General features: G+C 28.4%; 1 protein-coding gene across 1 annotated transcript in view; it reads right to left on the bottom strand.

The window, feature by feature from the left end:
• The window catches only part of larp (La related protein), a 216,532-nt gene that overhangs the window by 31,249 nt on the left and 161,931 nt on the right, over nucleotides 1–23,352 (bottom strand). Inside the window, exons 10-15 of the mRNA XM_075378905.1 lie at nucleotides 12,461–12,585; nucleotides 11,284–11,453; nucleotides 8,710–8,944; nucleotides 6,546–6,737; nucleotides 4,673–4,911; nucleotides 2,095–2,246 (exon numbers count right to left, since the gene is read on the bottom strand). Of these exons, the coding sequence (XP_075235020.1) occupies nucleotides 2,095–2,246; nucleotides 4,673–4,911; nucleotides 6,546–6,737; nucleotides 8,710–8,944; nucleotides 11,284–11,453; nucleotides 12,461–12,585 (1,113 nt within the window). The remainder of the gene's footprint in view (nucleotides 1–2,094; nucleotides 2,247–4,672; nucleotides 4,912–6,545; nucleotides 6,738–8,709; nucleotides 8,945–11,283; nucleotides 11,454–12,460; nucleotides 12,586–23,352) is intronic.

Below are 23,352 nucleotides of genomic sequence, written 5' to 3'. Positions count from 1 at the left end.
ACCAGAGTTAACTTTGTAGAGTACTGCACACAGTTAATGGTACTTGTACTCATATATGCATATATGAGGACAGTTCAGAAAGTAACCTTCGTTTGCTCACTATGCAGGAAGGAGTAGGGGTAGCACTATTGTTTTTGTATAGACGTGTAAGGGAGGCTTGCCAGCATCCAGCTATCGCATTGTGACTTGTTAAAATGTGCACTGCAGTAGAAAACCCCGCGAAGTGTGAATTGCGTGTTGTTATAAAAATTTTCACGGCAAATATTCATCAGGAACTTTGGGCTGTGTATGGTTCAAAGAAGTTGTATGTGATTGGGTTCGTTCATTCAAAAGTGGACAAAGAAACATGCATGACGAAGAAAGGAGTGGCCGTCCATCTGTGGTCAATTATAAACTAGTTCAAAAGATTGATGCCAAAGTGCGTAAAAATTGATGTTTTATCATCTTAGAGCTTTCCAATAAATTCCTGTAAATTTCTGGACTGTTTTGTTCAAGTTAGTGACAAAAAAGTTAGGCTAATGAAAGTTCCATAAGTAACGAACCGGTGGGAGATTATTTTGCAACCAGAATTTTTAAGTTAGTGACAAGGTACGATAAGTGCCTAAATTTAAGCAGTAATTATGTTGAAAAGTAGAGGAAAGATGTAGTTTTAAGAAGTAAGTTGTAGTTTTGTAATAAAATGTATTTACCTACAACTGTGCTTTATTTATAAACAAATGGAGGTTACTTTACGAACAGCCCTCATATGTAATTTGACTGTCATTTTGGTCAACTTCCTGATGCTTGGGACATTCTATTCTATTTTTTGTTGATCTTAAAGCATGTGAAGTCAAATTTTTTAAATTCTGAAAAAATAGGTTTTTACATTATGACTGTCATTTTTTACAACTTTCTGATGAGATATCAAGAAACAAGATTCTTCTTTGACTAATTTGAGGCTCTAACTAATCTGAGATCAGAATTTTTAAATTCCAAGAAAAAAGAATGTACAGTAAATAACAATTCCAGTAACAAACTAAGTTTTCTTGAGAATATTCTAAAAATAACACAGTAGAAGGTGATAATAATAAAACTGTTTGTTTTAGAAGTGATTAATTATTTATTAAAATTTTTAGAATTGATGTATATTTAATCAAACTGTAATTTAGATATTTTCTGTTTCAAGTCACAAATTTCTCAAATATTTGAACTTCATCTTTTACAGCATCATGTTTCCCTTGTAATATAAAAATTGCTTTAGGCATCATATTATGATTTAGTTAGATATATGAGGTTTAAAAAAAAAAAAAAAAATACTTTTGGAATACTATATAAATGTATCAATACTGCTACTCTATTATTAGGGCTATGTAAAAAGATTCTTTAGAAGTATTTAATTTTTTTTATCACTCTGTGTTATTTTCAGTTTCTGTTCTGTAAGCAAATAAATAAGGTTGTTCTATCTTTCAATAATTATTTGATTTAAAGAAAATAAAGGTTATTGAAGAGCAACGTGTTAGCATGATGATGGCTTTACTGTATACCTATCCATTTTAAAGTACAAAATTGCTGGGAATTCTTTACTCCTAAAATTTTAATTTAACAATGCCAGGCAATAAATTACTACTATTTTATTTTACTTACAATTCCACATAATGAAATTCAGGGTAGTTTAATTTTCTTCGATCAGGTAAAAATAGAATTTACCATAAATAATTTTACAGTAAACAAATAATGCATGACAAAATTTACATTACATCTGGACTTGACTGGCAGAGAGCTGTGATTAATAGTACAACTAACCTTTATAAGCAGGAGATATCGACTAAAAGCTTGTAATTGAAGGAGATGAAAAATCTCTATTTGTTTTCTCTTTATTACAGTATTTTAATAACATTGAAAATGATGTTTTTACTTTCATTATGAATATATAGTTTCCTCATATTTACAGATCACCATGTAAATACTGTAACAGATGTTTACAACTCATCTATACCTGTAACTATTTGATTATTGAATCAACTGGTGGTTTAGAAGTTTTTTCGCAAGCAATGATCAATTTGGTTAAGTTGTAATTATTCAAAGCTAAAAAATATAATTTATAGCAAAATTTACCTTTAAGACATCTTGAATGGTATTTATGATAAACTTGAGGTGTGAAATTATTTTCTTTGAGCAAAGAATGAGATGGATGCTGGAAGTGAGGCAGTGATTGTGGTGTACCACTACTCAAGTAACCTTCGTTAGGACTAGTTCCTGTACTGCTTCTGTTCAATTAAAACAAACACATATAAAAATAATTTTATTGTAAAAAAACAACCTGCCTTAACATGAACAATTTTACATATGTAAATAAATGGTTGAACTGTGTGGAGGCGAAAATTCAATGACATATTGTATCTATATTTAAATCTCCTTGCCTCTTCATTAGCACCAGTGAATAGTTGAACAGTTATGTTCAATGTGTTGTCAGAACAAAATCTATAACACATTAAGTGAATAACTTACACAAATGCAGAGGTTTTACAATGGTTCACAGGATTCAGTGATGGTCTTCCAATATACATTTATTTTCCCTTTTTTTTTTATTTAATGAGAAACAAACTATTGTAAAATGGTTTCAATGGTCTTATGGTTTTGTGTTATTAAATAATAAGAAAATAATGTATTACAAAAAAACTCACCGATCAGTCTGCCAAGAGTATATTTAACATTGTATCTCAAAATACAAAAAACTTCAGAAAACAATAAAAAGAATAACTATCATTATATCAATGTAAATGCGAGGGATATTTTTTAAGCAAGGTCTGTTTTTTAATACAAACAAAACTAGTAGAGCTATTGTTAAAAATTTTTTTATTTCACTCTTTACATTTTAAGCTACTTTTCTACATGGTTACCTTGTTTGTTTAAACATTTATCATAGTGTTTTACTAGGCCATCTCACTTATTCTGTATCGCATGCTACGCTTAATCAAGGACTTGCAGTATGCAGCTGAGTTTATTGTTATTCCTTTGGCCTTAAAATCTACTAACAAGACATCATGTCTATCACAAAATACAGTTGCCATAATTTTGCATGTCGACATTGTCTGTTTGGCTTTTACTGTTTTACTGGAGATGTTGCACGTCGCCATTTCATTGACTGCTGCTTTGATACTGGAGTGATGTGAGAAACCCATGTCTTATCCCCTGTGACAATGTGCCCCAAAACTTCATCTCCTTTCTCACTGTATCAGGTCAAAAATGTTAAAGTACTCTCCTTTTTTGCAATTCTTCAGAAAGCAGCCTAAGAAAGCAGCCGGGGGACCCATCGTGAGCACAGTTTTTTGAACTGCAAGATTTTAGAAATGATTTTGTATAGCACTGACCTTGAAAATTGTGAGAATATCTGACAATGTGGAAATTGTGAATAGCCAGTCTTTACAAATTTCTGCATTGACTTCATGCACTTAATCATCTGTGATTACAGAAGGTCAGACCGATTTCAATTCATCATGAACATTGTCCCACCTGTCTGTCAACAGTCTTATTCATTTACGCACTTTGCTGGCACTCATTGAATTAGGCCCGTAGACCTCATATATCTGGGGATGAATGTATGCTGTAGTCAAAACTCTAATTACAAGCATATCCACAATTGATGAGAATATTTGAAAAATTTCAACTTCTCAACATAAACCGTACACAGTGGCGCTATCACTGCAAATGGTGCCTGCATTTGTGCAACGCATGCTGGGAGCCAGGACACATGTTCATTTGATAGCTGGGCAAAATTTACACAGCTACATCCAACTGGACCTTACTTAAAAAGTAGTTCTTATATATCAGTATTATTTTATTATATTGAAGAAGTATACATGTTAAACTGAATCATATTTCCAATGCTCTAATCATATTTTTAAATTTGTGACAATGTATATGTGCTAATCTTACAAGTCTATTCAATTTAAAAGATGGTTTCAAGAACAAATCGCATTGAGTTATAAAAATAAGGATCTCTTCACAATGAATAATAAATACCTCACAGATACCACTCTTCTGTAAAAAATCATCATGATGAAATACTTTAATTCCTTTAGTATCTTTAATAAGTTTGTTTTGGGTATTTTGAGCTTAACACAATTCTTTCCAACTGATTACTGAAAACTTTTTACTAATGTCTCCACAAGTTGTTTGTTTTGTAATGAACAAATAATTGTAGATCTACCTGACTTTGAAGCATCGCCCAATACGTAAGTTTTCAAATGTTAAGTCAGTTTAAGAAGATCAGTAGTCAGTAGAAAATTAACATGGAATTTTTCTTTGCAGAAAAATATCTTTATAATTTTTCTGTCAAAATTGAAGCATAATTCTTTTCTTTGTGCATTTAAGTACCGTTATTCTCAATCCAGATAAAAAAATAAAGTGAACAACCAGTTATATCATTAAGCCAGTTATATCAGCTGATTTCCATCAATTGTTAAATAAAAATTTCTCAAATGTTACAAATTTTAAAACTGAATTAAGGAGAAACTGACTTTTAGCCAACAGTGCATATAGTGTAAAGAAACTGTTAAACTAACAAAATTGGACAAAGAAGTAAAAATTAGGATGCAAAAATTCAGCTACATTAGAAAATAAATAAATGAATGACCTAAGGAAAATCAAACTAATAATATAAAACTGTTCAATCAATAATATAAATATTTACCCAACAGATGACGTTCTAGGTCGATGCTCCCGCACATCCATAATCCAACCAACATGATGTTCTACAGGAGGATTACTGGAATGTCTTGTTTTACGTTTTAAACCGTGTGATGGCCTATCTGGATCTTTAACAACAGCATAAAATCTTGGACGATCAACGTAACGATTCTTAACATCTCTATTTCTGGTTCTTTTATCTGGTACACCTTCTATTTCTTCAGCTTTATCTTCTTCAATTATCTGAAGAAAAAAATATATATATATAAATTACTTAGTTTTATATTTATCAGAATGTCCATGCGCTTGTTTGTATATATATATATATATATATATATATATATATATATACAAACAAATTTTAATTCACTTAAAATTCAAAAACTGGTGATTAACCTAAATGACTTTTTTTTATTGAATTAATCAAATTTTAAGAAAGGTTTTTAAGTATACGTTCGTAGCAATTATCAAGGTAACTCCATTATTGGGTAAAGTGCACTAAGACTTTAAAGAAATATTACACAAGTGTAATTTTTCATTTTTAGCCATTATATAAATCATATTCTATGAGATAACTATATACTTTATATGATTTAAATTTAAAAAGATACATTTAATTTACCAAAACCAGTAAACTGTTTCCAAGTAATCAAATATTTAAAAAGAATTGTTTACTCATTTCACCTACAATGATGATCAGTAAATGTGAAGCAAATATGAAAAACTTACAAAAATTTTGTATCATAGATGATACGTAAATGATAATGAAATGTTACTATAAATCCAATCCTGAAAAGAGAAAAGATAGAATTGTAGAATAATTATAGACATGTTTGGTGGATATAACTTACAGCAAAAATTGTAACTGTTAGAATAAATATTACAAAAGTACTAGGTGTATTTGATTTAGCTTCCAGAAAGGGAGGCCAAACACATTGGTAAAATATATTCACTAATAAACAAATTATATTTTCTTTATTAATATGAGGAGTTCAATCTAGAAACCTATGTGGTCTTTTTAATTAAAATAACAGGCTTTAGATATATGATTAGTTTTAGATTAAGGGAAGTATAATATGACATTGGTTATCTTTCTCAACTATTCTTAATAAAATCTGGATTGCATAAAGACATCAGAATTATAATAATGGAGAAGGAGATTTCTGAACTGGATTAATTATTTATAAACAGAGGAATGGTTGTTGCCCTCATTTAATATTTACAAACATGATGCTGGTTATTAAAATGTTCAACTCAATTCAAAAGTTATTTCTGCTTACTACTTTATGAAGAACTAATAATATTACAGGAAAATGAAGATGAATTATAGTAACCAATGTTCAACCTAAATCAGAGGAAATAAAAAATGAAACTATTAATGAATAAAAAGATACGCAATTTAAAGTGAAAGATCCGTTCAGAAGAAAAACCGTGATAAATAAGATTTTAGAACAAGTGGAACATTTTCATTTCTTCAAGTGAAAATGTTCTTTCACTTTTTCAACTATCAAGAGATGGATTTCTATAATAAGCTTATAAATTACATATATATGTGAACCTGATAATACATCAGCCAACCATATGGATGCACCTGAGAGGGTACACTCAGAAAAACTGAAATTTTAAGAGGCATTGATTATTTTTTTCATCAATAAAAATGTTTAAAATCATTAAACGGATAAATTTTGATATATATGAAGCAACAGACTGAATCAGCTCTTACGATTACAACCTTTAAAAGGAGGAACAAAAAAAAAAAGTTTTCTTTTATATTAAACCTATATTTTCTTAAAAACAAATATTTATATTTCTAAACATTAACATTTTATCTGTTTCACAGATTGATGAAGTAAATTAATAATGAATTAACTATATACCTGTTCATCTTTGTTGTCATTATCAGCATCTTCATAACTACTTAAATAATCATTAGCAGCAAGTGATGGTGGTGGTGGGGGAGGAGGTGGTACTTCAGGGTTTGCTTTACGTGGTGCTCTTGGTGCCATCTTTTCAAAATCTTCTTGAGTTATCACATTGACTGTTTTATAGCTACCAGAACTTGGTTGAAGCTGAAAAACAAAATATAAATTAAATTGTTATAATAAAATAAAACGTTAACATGACTAATAAAGTTAAAAAAAAGTAAGTAAATTAAGTGCGCACACAAACACACACACACACACAATATTTACAAAGCAAAAATTAAAATTAATTAAACTGATTCAATCATAATCATAACTAATAGATTTCATACACTCTGTTAAATCTAATATTATAAATCTGTTAAATATTATAAATCTAATTTATAATATTAAATAATTTTAAATTTGGAACCCGTTATATAAAAATCATGATTAACAAACTGTGAAAAGAATAATTTTTTACTTTCTTGATAATATCGCCACATAAGCTTGAAGCATACTGTGAGATATGAAAATGAAATTTTATAGCATATGAAAAATGACCTGACCAGGATTTGAACCTGGGATCTCCGTATTAAAGGCCGAGATGCTACCACTCCACCACGGAGATTGACATTAGTATTTTAATACTACCAACCTTGAATCATAATTTATTTAACCATTACTATTGATAACACATAGATATCCATAATGTTTCCTTTAATTTATTCCACTTCTAAGAGTTATCTGACAGGAACAGATTTTCACCATTAATCCTTACAAGGCTAATTTGAAAAGAGAAAGAGATTTTATTTTCTACTAACCTGAGTCACATTAATTGACCATCTGATTTGCAATCAGTTTTTTTTTTTTACTTTGTGGATGGTTTTACTAATTATTCTATTAAATAGAGAATTATCAATAATTCCATATATTTAATAACAGAAACACATGCCCCTGAGATTATTAGTACTAATTTGAACAATAGCCACAGTCATTTTATAGTGATTTTAAAAAATTCAACTCTACAATGAAATAAGAATTAAAAAAAGTGAAAATTAAAATGGTGATGATAAGACTTTTTATTATAACAGCCTCAGATGTTTAAGAGTGAAATGTAATATCGTATACATGAGTAGTAGGGAAAAAATCTTGTGTTGGTCCAGTGAAAATTTCCCCTCAAATATTTCTCTTAAACCCATTTAAAAAAAAAATAGCAGCTACCATTTTGAAATGGGAAAATCTTATGAGTAATCTTTATAAATAGTTCTGACAGTGAAAATTGCAAAATTCAATAAAAATTGCACATTTTGTTGTAACTGTTTGTGTGTAGTACAAAGTACACAAATAAAACGCTTAATTGTTGAATTAAAAGCAGGATCTTGCTTTCTTCAGCCAACAAATTTATTGTGTACCCATGCTTTCAGTATAAAAAAATTTATCCAGTTTGGATTATCTATTACAAATATAATTACTAGATATTCGTCAATTGCTAACTTCTGATTTTAACAGCGCAGTTGCTATGCTACTAGAAGAAGCCACCATGAAATCTCTCCCTGATTGTACCGTATTTGGTATACACTACATCAACTTTCTCTTTTGGTAAAGTTATAGAGTTTCCTGTACTACCCACATGTTATCACAGGCTGAAAATTGGAGTCCATAATGTGTTCAGCAAGCCACATTCAAACACTGTATGAGCTAGTAGTTTCTATGCCTAAAAATTTTATAAAATCAAATCTACACCCTGGATGGGATCTACTATGAGTTTTAGGAACTGAGATTCATACCTCATTGTGGACCTCAATTTACCAAAATTGGGACAAAGATGGTTACCTAAGTTAAAGCATATTTTAGCCTGGTTGACCCATCTGTGGTTGAATGAAATTAAAAAATAAGACTGATGTTGAAGTAAAGAAAATAAGGGAGAAAAATAATAGGAAAGCACAAGGTAGTCTATGATCTACTGCCTGATCAGATTTTGAAATATGGAGAAAAAACAGTTTATAAGATCAATTCATAACAGGCATAAGTATTTATTTCAACAAATTGCATACATAGTTCTACCATTACAAGGGTCATAGTATGTATACCAGACCTCATACCATTAAAGTAAACAAGTAAATAAAAAACTAATTACCCATTCTTGCTGAGTCCATAATGTTTCTTCATAATATTGCAAACCGATATTTATTGCTTGTTCAAGATCTTGTGTCATTTTAACTCTTGATGTCCAATCACCGGTTCTATCGTAACCTTCATGTTTAGGAGGGCGATGAGGTACTGATGAAGATGATGAAGGTGTTTGTGTTATAATTAAAAGTTTATTTATATCATGATCACTTAATTCATAATCATCACTTTCATCTTCTGACCTAATTAAAAATAAAAAAACTAATGTTAATTTAAAAATATTAGTTCTCATAAAAAAAAATTATAACTTAAATTTGACTAATTTTACTTTCCTGTCTAATGCAATAGCTGTAGAAGAGAAAGTAATGTAGTTAGTCCAATTTGTGCGTATGTGGTTTTCACCGGATCTTGACACTAAGAAACACAAAACACCAGATGGAAATTTTCTGGATGTTTGTATGTATGTGTGTATGTGTCTCACACCTTATATCTCCAGAACTACTGGGCTGATTTTGACCAAAACTTGGTCACATTACTTCTATATACGACATTGATGACATTAAATTTTCAACCTAAAAGATCACCTCAGTATCTCAAGAGTTCGCCTAATTAAGATGCTATTTTTCTTAGGCAAATTTGATAATTAAAAAATAATAATTGAAACTTTTTTTTTGAAAAATCGCACCCCTATTCCAGAAAATGCTCAAAACTAGTGACTAAGAGGGTATGTATATTGCATCAATAGTACCCTTGTCACCACAAGGAGTGCTAGTGCGGCACTAACATACAGCTGTATAAAAAATATTACATTTAAATAAAATTACATTTACAAATTACATTTAAAATAAAATAGGTTGCGAACCCAGGTTCGCAATTTTTTGATTAATTGTTCAGAATACCCTATTTTATTTTACATTTTTTTATTTTAAAACTGAAACAAATTATTCATTTTTCTTGGTTTGTAACTGTTTGCTCATGACAGAATGATATTAAAAAAAAAAACCACAATAGATTTTAATTAATAGAAATGTATCTATGTAATAAATAAATCTGTTATTCTGATCAGTACATAATAATACATTACATAGATCATGTCTTTATAAGATAAATTATAAATATAAAAATAACAAATTATAAGATAAAAAATCAATGTAATTAAAAAATTCAATATTAATTATTTAAATACAAGCCCATGGAATAATAATAATAAGATAAATAGATTAAACATAAAAAAATTCAACAAAACAGTTTACAATTCATAAGCTGCTAATGAAAATTATTTGAAAAGCTGGTGTTTTGAAAATATTTGAAAAAGTTAACCAACAGTACCAAAATTCGAATCAGTATCTTTATTTTTAATTGCCATCAAAATTGTTACTTTTACACATGTCCACAAAGTATAATAAGTAAGTACCCCTTTATCAAGGGGGGGCCACAAAAAAATCAGCCATAGCAGATAAAGAGCTGCAATTTAGTAAATGGCATTTCAGACCATGGGGAACCTCCACCAAAAATTTGATGATATTAAGATGGGGACTATTTTCAAAACTGGACCATTTGACAATGGAATGACCCAAAATTAAAAATAAAGATTCAAAAAATAAAGTTTGGTTATTTTCTGTACGGACCTCATATTTAAGGCACTTCAAAGCAAAACAGTACGGTTTGATTTTGTTACAAATAAAATTGATTTAATGTAAAGCTAGAGTAGAAACAAGGCAGCATTGGTATGTAACAACACTTTTCATTGATGTGCTTTACCCGGCAATTTTATAATTTTTGTATAAAATTACTGCATTTATATCTCAAGTTCTATTATTGGCAAAGAAAGTAGTTGAAACCAAATCTAATTTTTCAGTCAAATTTTCATCTTCTGATTAAGCGAATTTAACATTAAGTTTTGAAATCATGTCTCAAAATTTATTAATTTGTTTTTTGTAGAGATTTTATTTGACATATTAAATGATAATTAATTTTTATGTCAAATATATCAATTTTTATTTTCTATTTATTTATATTTTCTAAAATGTACAACAGTCATGTCAATTTGATCAGTCTATAAATTCCTACTCTGTGGTCAAGCACAACCCTCTTGCTAAACAAATACATTTATTGTTTTGTAAAATACTGTGGCTTAAACAATTTTTATTCATTTATATTTGTCCACACATTGAAAATTTTTTATTTTTAATTATAAAATTAAGTCTATTTTTTATAACAATAATAATATTATTATTTTTTAATCAAACTTTAAACCAATAACTTGAAAATTATTTACCACAGACTGCTGCTAGTTCTTATTAAAATAGAAGGAATAATGATTAGGAATTTGCTAAGGTTTTTAAATTATAGCATAACAATTAATAATATACTGTTTTCAGATTTTAATTATACTATTTCCCCTGATTGTATAAATGCTTTAAAATTTAAATCGAAATGTATAAAAAAAACACAAAAAACAATGCTTTCAATCAATTAATAATTTTTGTTTTGTTTTTAAATATTTGAGTTTTAATATACATTCAATATAAATTTCAGCTAATATAAAAATTAATTACATTTAACAATAAAATTAACATACCATTCTGTAAATTTATTATGTCGTCCAGTGGGTGGTACCTCATCTAGTTCTTCATCGAATTGAAAGTCTAATTCTTCCCTTTCTTCTCTGTATGAATCTAAACGTTCTCTGATAGAATCATTTCTTTCTCGTTCTGGTTTTGGTCCAAATGGTTTGGTTCTACGTTTCACCTACAAAAAAAAGTTATAAATAAAATACTGTATGAGCAACAAATTTTAATTCCATTTTTTAATTTTTTAATATTTTTAACGGTATTTTGAACAGTAAACATATAATACAATTATAATGACCAACTTTTAAGAAACTGTGAAGCTAAATTGTAATAAACTCTAAATGCCAAATTACGGTATTTAATTTTTAAATAAAATGATTATTTTCTGCATATTTTAATCTATAAACAGAGAATTCTATATATATATATAAAACAAAGTGTTCTGGCTGACTGACTGATTCAATGCACATATAAAACTCCTTAACCTAGGTAAGTGAATCTTGGAGGGTACATTGTTTTTATAATGTAGGCATCCACTAAGGAGGGATTTTTGAAAACTCAAGTCTATACGGGACTGAAAAGGAAGGCAATTTTTTTAAGTAAAAATTCTATACCTCAGAAACCAAAGGTGTTATAGTCATGAAAATTAGTAATTACTCTTTCTTTAAAAACAAATAGAAAAGTTTCAACATTCTTCAAAAATCCAATTTGAGGAAGGACAAGGGGACAAATAAAAATTTTTTGTATGAATATTCAAAATTTCAGCAATATGTAATGAATAATGATTGCATTCTAGGAGATGACTCCTTTCCACTCTCTGTATCATTTGTTCTTCAAATTCAATGAAAAATATTATTACTTTGTTGCTAAATTAAAATTTAAATTAAATAGACCAGTTTGCCAATGTGCTTACTAAAACATCAACTTTAATTTATGGGAAAATTTTTAACATAACTATAATTGTTTCCTTTGAAAACTTATGCTACCAAAATTCTACATACATACATATATAGTAAAAATCAATTTATTAGTAGCTGTTGTTTGCAGCTTTGCTTATGTGAATTTTGGTTAGCATAAGTTTTCAAAGGAAACATTACAGTTATGTTAAAAATTTTACATGTATAAATATATACACACATCAAATTAACGATTAAATTAATTAATTATAACAAAATTAATACATACCTCTTTCCAAACTTCCTGTTCATGAATTGGTGATGTATTTGGTGAACCTTTTTTAACTGGAGAAGAAGCCGTTTCTAAATGAGATTTTTCTAGAATCATTTTACTACTATCCTCTTTATTGATGTCTGAAATTTACAAAGAGAATTGTATTTTAAAAATTGTGCAACCATTCTTCAATATAGGAAGTTATAATATAACAATGTTATTTACTTTTTAATATTCAAACATCTGCAACTTTAGAGAAAAAAAAAATAGAACCATATGACAAACAAATGCTTATTATCTAATTAAATTTGCATATGAATAATAAATACATAAGTATTATTACAATGTTCAATTTAATTTTATCAAAACAAAACAGTACATAATAGAATTATTTATTACTTCAATTTTTTAAAGTTTTATACAATGACAAAATTGTTTCACATTAAATTTTTTCATTAACTTATCGTTGTCTAACATTATAATTGTATTTTTTATTTTACTATAATAGTAAAAGAATTGATTTCTAGTCAAAATATGAAAAAAAAAATTATATAGTAGTTGTGATTAATCTGGAATTATTAATTAATAAAAATGAACATCTATAGTTTGCAAATATCTAATATAAAAGCTTGCAACTCTGCCAACAGAGGGCCTCGTCCTCAACAGACTACTACTTTGAAAGAAAATCATGTGTAACCTTAAAGAGCATAAGTATGCAGGAAGGTATGTAAAAAAAAAAATTCTACTAAATAGTAAATTTATGATAAAGGAACATGGTGACTGTATCCCCCCATCCCTTGATCAAATACAACCAAAATTAAACGGCATCAATATTTGAAGTCATTGTGCAAAATCTCTTAAAAATCAGGTAAACCCAATCTGAAAAAGATAACTGATTAAAAATAAAAATGGTTTATTATTTCCTATTCCTTTATTATGTATTGTAGCCAAATACACATAACCAAATTGATGTAATAGAACCATCTAATTATTACAAATATAAGTAATCAGTAATTATGAGTCCAGAAACAGCGAAAAAGACAAAGGATTTTTTGTCCTCACCCCTTTACTTTATTAAATTATGTGACAATGAATTATTTGAAATAGTTTATCAATCCTTTGGTGTAAATTTTTGAGATGAAGGATGCAAAACATTTGTACCCCATGATCAATTGTGACCAAAATTAAATAACACCAATGTCCAATCACATAATATAGAAATCATTGTCCCAAACTGATCCAACCAGTTTGGAAATATCAAGAAAAATAACATGTCAACGTACATGTATTTTATATAAATATATATATATATACATCTTTCTAAAAATTTCCAATGCTAAAATTGTGTTTTTCGGTTGGAGGAGGATCATGAAATATCAAGGTCTGCAAAATCTTGAATTCAAAATTTGATCTGATTAGCAAAGTTTTTCATAGAATAATATTAGAGCTATACAGTATAACTGTATAGCCAGGAAAGTAATAAATAGTTTAATAAATTTCATCCCAGTGTAATAATTTTTTTTAAATAATTTAAATAATGTACTTGAATTTATTACACTTTTTCATATATGTTTTGAGTACTGCAATAGAGATCTCAGTTTCTTCAAAACAGATTATTTAAAAAAAATATATTAAAATTTTAGAGATAGATGTTTACTATCAAAGTCAACAAGATAAAATGAACTATTCTTCTGCATTCAGTCTACTGGTGGATAATGAAACTTATTTTTGAAACAAATTTTATAATGTAAATTATAAGTAATTTAAATTTGATTAATTCATCAATTATATATTTTTTTGCTTATTTTTATTCTATTTATTATTTAAATGGAGGGATTTAGATTTGTCATTATTAATTTGTATAAACTGACGCATTTTCTATACTTGAAAATTTGCATTTATCTTCCCTAATATTAACTGTAAAAAAAAGATTTCAATCAATAGTTATTTACAAAAGTTTTACTTAAAATCAAAAATTAGATTGTTAAATAATCATGAATAGACATGAGGAAAAGTATGTATTGTATGAATATTGACATTAAATAAAATACTGAAATTTTTTTAAATAATAATGAGCTATTTAAGTAAATATAACATTTTATAACAGTTATAAGTATAGAATAAAAATAATCTTACAAAATTTGTATAAGAATTATTATTCATACATACTCTTTTCTTAGTGTCCACTGATGATGATTATTTAATAATTGAAACAGTTACGTATAGTTTTAGATTTTAAGCAAAACTTAATAAAAGTTTTTTATTTTAATTTTCTAATGTGCTTTATTGTTTATATGCTTGCTTACGCTCCTGAAAGCAATCCTTAACATTTTCATTTGTTATTTTCATAGAATTTAATTTATTATTATTTCTTTGTTCTTATTTTTAAACGCAATTTTGTTATACTTCTATCGCCGATTTTGACCATATCTGGATCTCTTGAAATAACTTTGTGACACCTTCTTTCTTCTGACTAGGTGTTTTCTTCGTCATTCTTCAAGAATGATCCTTTCCATAATATCTTCTTTTTTAATGTCCATTTTTTTTTTTATGTAATTTTTTTATCCATTTGTTGATTGTTATGGGATTAGAACTGAAATATTTAAATATTTTCTTGATTAATTTGTCCTAAAGCATCCAGAATAAATGTCCATACAACATTACTCTTCTTTTTCTAATTGGGTTTAATAGTTTTTCATTTTCCAAATAGATTTTTTGAAACTTCTTTTTCCATACTCTTCTTCTTCTATTTTATATCCCATGATCTATCTTGGAGTTTTCCTTAATTGTCTTTTCTAATTTCCTGTTTATTCTTTCCTCATTAAGGATAAAGCAATTTTATAATTAATTTCTTTGTAACCATTATAAAAATTTCCAGCTGCCATGAATTTCATTAAATTAAATTCTTACTTAAATTTAAAATTATCATCTATATATAATTTAGGGGTTTACTGAATAATCATTTTATGACATGGATGGATTGATTTATCAATTTTTATTGCTGGTAATAAATACATTCTGATCAGTACATAATAATAAATTAAATAATTAAGTTTAAGAATAGGTATATATGAGGTCTGTTCAAAAATAAATGAAAATTTTTAATTACACAACATTAGAGATATTTAGTGACATGCAGTTGGCAGTAATGTATTCCGCATAACCTCCTCTATAACCACATGTTCTTGGATTGTTGATATATCATTTAATTTTCGTGTTATTGTTATTTGAGAATAACATGTTTAAGTGTTAGTAGTGATTTTTGTAATGTGCGATTTTTATGAGCAACGATACAATGTAAAATTTTGTGTAAAACTGAGGAAAACTTTCACACAAAAAGTTTCAACTTTTGAAATAAGTTGATGGAGATGATGCTCTGGGTCATACACAATGTTACAAATGGTTTTCACGATTTAAAAGTGGTCATCAGTCAATTGAAGATTTTTAATTACACAACATTAGAGATATTTAGTGACATGCAGTTGGCAGTACTGTATTCCACATAACCTCCTCTGTAACCACATGTTCTTGGATTGTTGATATATCGTTTAATTTTCGTGTTACTGTTATTTGAGAATAACATGTTTAAGTTTTAGTAGCGATTTTTGTAATGTGCGATTTTTATGAGCAATGATACAATGTAAAATTTTGTGTAAAACTGGGGAAAACTTTCACACAAAATGTTTCAACTTTTGAAATAAGTTGATGGAGATGATGTTCTGGATCATATACAATGTTACAAATGGTTTTCACGATTTAAAAGTGGTAATCAGTAAATTGAAGATGACCCTCAACCAGGAAGGTTTTTGACTTCAACTGGCACACAAGTGTTCAGAAAATCAATGATCTGGTGCATGAAATTGTCGAATGACTGTCACAGAACTTGGAGAAGAGGTTAGCATTTAAATTGGATCATGCTATGACATTCTGACTAAAAAAAATAGAATATTCATAAATTGCAGCAAAATTTGTTCTTTGTTTGATGACCGAACAGCAGAAAGAACAAGTGGATTAACAACTTTAAAAGATTATAAAAATAAAGTTTGGTTATTTTCTTAATAGACCTTGTATGCTACTTCATGGATAAAAAAAGAACTATCCCAGTATTTGTCTGGATGAGTCAAAGGAAAATGGTAAAATCTTGATCAGAGTGGCATTGCAAAATAGATAATTAGACATAAAATAAGAAATAGATGTGATTAAATTTAAAATTAATTTAAAAAAAATATAAATACATAAATTATATATGAAGATATACAAAATAAAAAAAATTAGCTATAAATCACAACTCAAAAGATGTTATTATGATTGAATACATATTTATATAAACATTGAATGAATGCAGAAAATTCAGATTTTTGTTTTTAAATTAGTATTTATTAACAATTCATTAGCAGAGTAACAATGTGAAAAATTTTTAACTAATTATTAGGAAGATTTTTTATTTTTAAATGGTTTGATTATTATTAAAAATGATATAACAAAAGCATAATCAGGTCCCTTTCTTGATAAACCAAAGTACCGTATTGAGTTACACAGAAAAGCTGTATAATCTGGTTTGATAGAGAATATTGGATTTCAATAAGTATTCATTTTCACATTTTTTGTTATAACAGAATTTAGAAAGTGAAATGTATTACGGTTTTTATTTTTTATATAGTATTCTACATTATAAAATGATTTATTTAATATATATTTACCAAAATATCACCTGTAATATAATAATAACCTTTGTAATTTTTACTTAGTTTATAAACACCATTTTGTGTATGTGAGCTTTGACTTAACTTAATCAATACTTTTTTTTTTTTAGAATGACTACTGAATTGCAACACTCATTTTTCTCAAGGGAACGGTTTTTGAAATTTGACAACATTTAACAGAAAAATCTATATTTATTTATAATTTATCAAATGTATCAACCGAAAACAATAATTAATTCAAGCCTTCAAATGTAAACCCCAAAAATTTTTTTCAACACTCGTTTTTATTTCAAATTTTCTAATGTATTTTACTCTTTTTTCTAAAATAAAAAAAGTAAATCATAAGAGAGAGAACACAACACTGATCAAATCTAATATCTACTATTGACTTAGTTTGTGACTGCTTTTAAACTATACAACTTTTGTTTCACATTAACAATGTTGATAATTATTTTTTAACTAAATGTTTTTTAATTAAACTTCCTATCTAGATGTAAGCAGTAAGTATTACATAGCCGACATGTACGATGTTTCACTTGTTAACTTTTGGTTTAAGTCGATAGCAGAAAGTCCTGGGTCAATTTTACTTTATTCTAACTTTATTTATCAATCCAGTGACTAATTAGGTTTTCTGACAATCACAGATTTCCCTTTCTTTGATGTGAAAATGAACTAATTCTTTAAAAAATTGTTTAAATATATTCAAACTATTTCAGCCAACACCACACTAAGAAGGAATTTATTACTGCTATAATGGTATGATTCATAAAAAAAAAATGGAATGATTTCAAGTTATGTACATTTAAAAATGTAATGATTACACAACAAAATATTGAATAAATTTCCAATAAAACAAGTCAAATATTATATAAACAAATAGCATAATCCTTATATTAACATTGGGAATGAGTAAAGTAGTGTAGCTGGAAGACAAAAAAACAAAAACTGTACTGTTTGGATTTAATTACATGTTCAATTCATAAAAAATATATTCCAGTACTGGAAAGCAAAATTTGCATACATGCACATAATACTATTCTAAATATAAAACGTAATTTTATGTTGAACGACAGACCATTAAAAGAGCATATTTTAATGTAATGCATATAGAATTTAATACCAACATAAAATTCAGGAAAACGCAAAAACTATTCATTGGAAATTAATATGGAAAAATAATAGATAAGTTTAACTTATCTAATTACTGTGATTTATATTTCATATAATATAAATATATATGTGTAAAATTCTCTTTTTTTAAATATTTTACAGAAATTCATCCCAAGATATATATAATATTACAAAATTTTAAGCTCGGTGGGAAGGGATATAAAAACCACTGTTCAGCATTTTTTTTTTGTATCAAGAAGCAAATAAACTATGGAAAAAACTACTTTTCATTATAAAGATTTAAACAATATTAAAATTTAAGATCATGCTAATATATAATTTTTTAAATTACTTCCATTGTTTCAATGTGACAGATTAACATTCCCAAGCAGATTTAATAATAGGCCAATAACTTACTTGTTTTGCATGAAAAAAAGAAATATAAAAATAAAAAAAAATACAGTAATGACTGAAGAAATGGTTAGATAATGGTGTCAAAATTTTATAAATGGCCGTATAAATGTGCATGATGAAGAGTGGAGTGGCAGGCCCAGTACTCAGACCAACAAAACGTTGAACAAGTGAACTGAAAATCGTGATGCGATTGACGATTAGTACTGTGGCTGATGAATTTCCGCATGTTGGACATACCTCTATCTACACGACTGACACAGAAGAGCTTGGATATCACTAATTGTGTTCAAGGTGGGTACCAAAAATGCTCACAGACCAACACAAAGAAAAAATAATGTGCAGTGGTTTTTATACCGCTATCGACAAGATGGAGATGATGTGTTTTCCCACATTGTTACAGGCGGCCGGCCTTCGTGGCCTTTCATCCGGAGGTCCCAGGTTCGAATCCCAGTCAGGAATGGTATTTTCATACACTACTTGTCATTCATCTCATCCTCTGAAGCAATACCAAACGGTGGCTCCAGAGGTTTAGAAAAAAAAATTGTTACGGGTGACGAGAAGTGGCTATCCTACATCAACGCAGAATCGAAACAACAGTCAATGCAGTGGCGCCATTCAAGTTTCCCAAAACTGTAAAAGTTTAAGCAATCTCCGTACTCGAGTGGAAAAATGTTGGCTACTGTTTTTTTTTTTTTTGGGGGGGCGAAAAGGGCTTTATTCTGGGTGATTTCACAGAATGTGGATCAACAATTACAGTTGACATGTACTGCAAAACGCTCACCAAACTGAGATGTGCGATCCAAAATCGATGACGCAGGAAACTGTTGTCCGGTGTAGTCCTCCTTCACAATAACGCACATCCTTAACAAAGGAAATTAAAGATTTTCGTTGGGAATTTTTTTATCATCTTCCATATAGTTCAAATCTATTACCTACTTCCTCTTCTTGCATTTGAAAAAATGGCTTGGTGGACAACGATTTGAAAACAACGAGGAACTCAAGACTGCCGTTGTCAACTGGTTCAATTCCCAGGCGGCGAACTTCTACGCAGAGAGGCTAAAGAAACTGGTGCAGAATTACCAAAAGTGCTTAGAACTGAATGGCAATTATGTAGGAAAGTGCAGTAGATATGTAGTAAACAAAAAATGAAAGTAAAAACCTTTTCTAACGAGTTAATCTTTTTTAATGACCAAATGGCCCTTACTTTATGAATATGTCTTGTATTTTTGTTTGAAATTTCTTTATTAAGTAAAGCATTTAGGATCAAAATAATAAAAAATAGGTTTATTTGAAAAATGATAAAAGTATTTAATAACCCATTAAAAGGCAAAATGCTATACAATTCTATGAAATTCATAAAGATAAATGTTAGACTTTGTATAAAATATGAAAGAATGATCTGACATGTAATCCTAAAGAAACAAGCGATAATTAATACCAAATACTTTAATTTGTAAATTGTGATACTCTAAAAAATGCATTTTCTAACATTTTTTCATTTATACTTTTTCCAATATATAATTTGTTATCACAGTGAGCAACTGATTCCATACTATGCAAATAATTTGGTACAATCTATTTTTTTTCCAAATTGTTGTCTAAATTGCCAGTTATGTCTTAAACCGGTTTTATCTACTTGAGGTGGTGTGACTGTATGACTTTGACAATAAGAAAGCAGTTTTGACTGGTTTTAAAATGGAAGTAGTCACCTTAACTTTAGTTGTAAGCCTTTGAGTTCGACAGGTGGATGTTAGTTTTTGCGCTCTGTGTAACACGTATTACTTTCGTGTGTTTTACAAATGGATATTACTCCAAAGAAGTGTGCAAAAATTATTACTCTTAAAGATCACATTTCTATGACAGTGAGAGATATCGCTTCTGCAGTTGATGTAGGCAAATAAAGTGTATCAAGAATACTGAGAACTTTAAAAAAATCTGGATCGTCTCTAAAAAGGAATGGAAAATGTGGGTGAAAACGGAAAACTACTCTAAGAATTGATTCTAATAAGAAATAATAAGTTTAATTCAAGGAAAACAAGCTCAGACCTTAAAAGAGATTTATTGGCAATTGGTTTTGATGTTAGCAGTTCAAATATACGTTGTAAGATTCTGCAATCTGGGTGGAAGGCAAGAAGACCCCTAAAGTGAAGAAAAAATATTTATCACGTGCCCAAACATATAAATCATGGACTAACAATGACTGGAAGAAGGTAATTTTTAGTGATGAAATTAATCTATTTGTGCAGGGTTTCAAGGCAAATGTCATGAGATGAGGTGACAGTGAACCTCTGAGACCTGAGCGCATGTCCAGATGCTTTGGGGTTTTTTCACGACAAATGACACAGATATCTTAGTTCCTATTCAAGGTATGATGAATTCAACCAAGTACATAGAAATATTACGACATAGGATTGTTCAATTCATGCAAACGTTTGATGGGACATTTCAACATCACTTGGCTTTTTGTCATAACTCAAAATTGATCAAGATTTTCACGCTGGAAAATTAAATTAATGTGCTTGATTGACCTGGAAATTCACTGGACTTAAATACCATTGAGAACTTGTGGAATATTTTAAAGGTTTCTTTTTATTTAACCTCCGGATCCACCATTAGGCATTCTTCAGAGGATGAGATGAATGATTTGTAATGTGTGTGAAAATGCCATGCCTGACTGGGATTCAAACCTGGGATCTCTGGATGAAAGGCCAAGACACCACCACTCACACCACGGAGACGGCAAACAGATGTTTAGGTAAGATGGACTATACGACAAAAGAACATATGATAACTGTGCTATAAAAGTGCGATTCCAGGAATATGAAGTCAAGAATATGTGCACTAATCTATTGGAGTCAATAACAAAACATCTTCAAGAGTTCATTTCTGCTAAAGGAGGGCATAATTCATACTAATACATTTATTTATCAGTAGATATAAGGGCATAGAATGAATAAAAGCAAAGTTTTTTTTTATTTTGTCACACTTAATTTGGATAACATTGTACTTTACTTGATATCTCAGAAAGGGGTTTCCATAAAGACTTCAAATTTTATAATTGTGATACTGTAAAAAAATGCCAGTTTTTGTGAAATTTTTCGTTTATACTTTTTCCAACATATCATTTATTATCAAAGACAAGCTACTGTTACATTCTTCATCATAAATAATCATCCTGCCTTCTGAAAACAAACATGATCATTTTCAAACTTTATCTTCACACATAAAATCTGATTCATAAAAATTCTGAATTTCAATAGCACATTTACTTTCATCCATCAAGAAATTAATTTAATACTAACACTCAAGACTAAAATAATGTTTGACTTATGTAGAATTCAGAATATGGTAATATTTATGTTATGGTATGGATTTCCAGTTTATAATCCCAAATTTTTAAGCTTGAAAAACTTTTTCACACCTTACAAATGCAAAAAACAAAAAATTAAACACAAGGTTTAAGTCAAGTTTCCTCTTTATATATAAATTGCTGTTTAGTTAAATTTTCTATTTCTTTTCAGAATAATGAGATTTATGTTCAAAAAATAAGAATGAGTTTTATTCTTTAATGGTAGTGAAAAAATAATAAGGATACTACTGCCTTCCATGAAGAATTTCAAGTGAGATTTACTAATTTCTACTACCAGCAGATCAACAATTGAGTAAGCTAAGCATAAGATTTGAAAATATTGAGAACATTGAAAGCTGGAGGCATAATTAGGTAGGCCTAAAAGTATTTGTTTTAGAACAAATAAAATAAAAAATTGTAAAATATTATTCCAGGAAAGCTTTCTCATTAGACTGAAAATACCAAAAACAAGTTTATGAAAGATTCTTGAGGAATTAAATTTTAAAAGTTATTGGTCAAGATTGAGTTCATGGACTTTGAGAAGATGATCTTTACAGAAGTGTGGAATTTATTAATTATTATTCACTATAAGGTAAATCCTTGCTTTTCTAATTTTGTAATACGATCAGGTGAAGTGTGCTTCAGATTAAATGGCCTTACCAGACCATCATAACTGTGTTTATTGGTCTGATGAAAATCCTTGCATAATTATGGAGAAGGAACTTAATGTAACTAAAATCATGTGGAACATAATATTTTTAGTGAGTGTTATTTTTTTGATGGAAGTGTAATAGGCGATTCGTATCTTGATTCAATGTTGAAATGTTAGTTGGGGAAAATTTTACATGCCTTGAGAACTGTTTGGCAATATATTCAAAATATTTAGCAGCAAAATGAGGCACCTCAATATGCTGTTCATATTACGGACTCCTCAATAATTTTTCTTCTCAACTAAATTAACAGCATACTGAAAAATGGTCAACCATGTTCAAATGATTTGATGTCTTGATTTTTTTTGTTACAGGGTATCATTTAAAACATAGTATTTTCTTAAAATCAAAATGAGCTAAACAGCCTCAAGCTGCAGATTGATAAATCCGTTGATATTTCATATTAGGAAAAAATTATAATTTGGTGGTTAAATGCTGTCATGAATGCATTAAGGCAGAAGAATACAACTTAGAACATTTCCTTTGTTGAATAATACACATATAATAAGAAATATCTTCATTTTTTTAAAAGCGCTTTGTAATTATTAATTGGGAAAACAAGACTTTTAGCTCACCCAGTGTGTATGTGTTTTTAAAAGTATGAAATAATTAAAAACAATG

Source organism: Lycorma delicatula, chromosome 11, assembly GCF_047948215.1.
Source record: "Lycorma delicatula isolate Av1 chromosome 11, ASM4794821v1, whole genome shotgun sequence".
Taxonomy (NCBI): Eukaryota; Metazoa; Arthropoda; class Insecta; order Hemiptera; family Fulgoridae; genus Lycorma; species Lycorma delicatula.
This window is presented reverse-complemented; position numbering and strand designations above follow the sequence as displayed.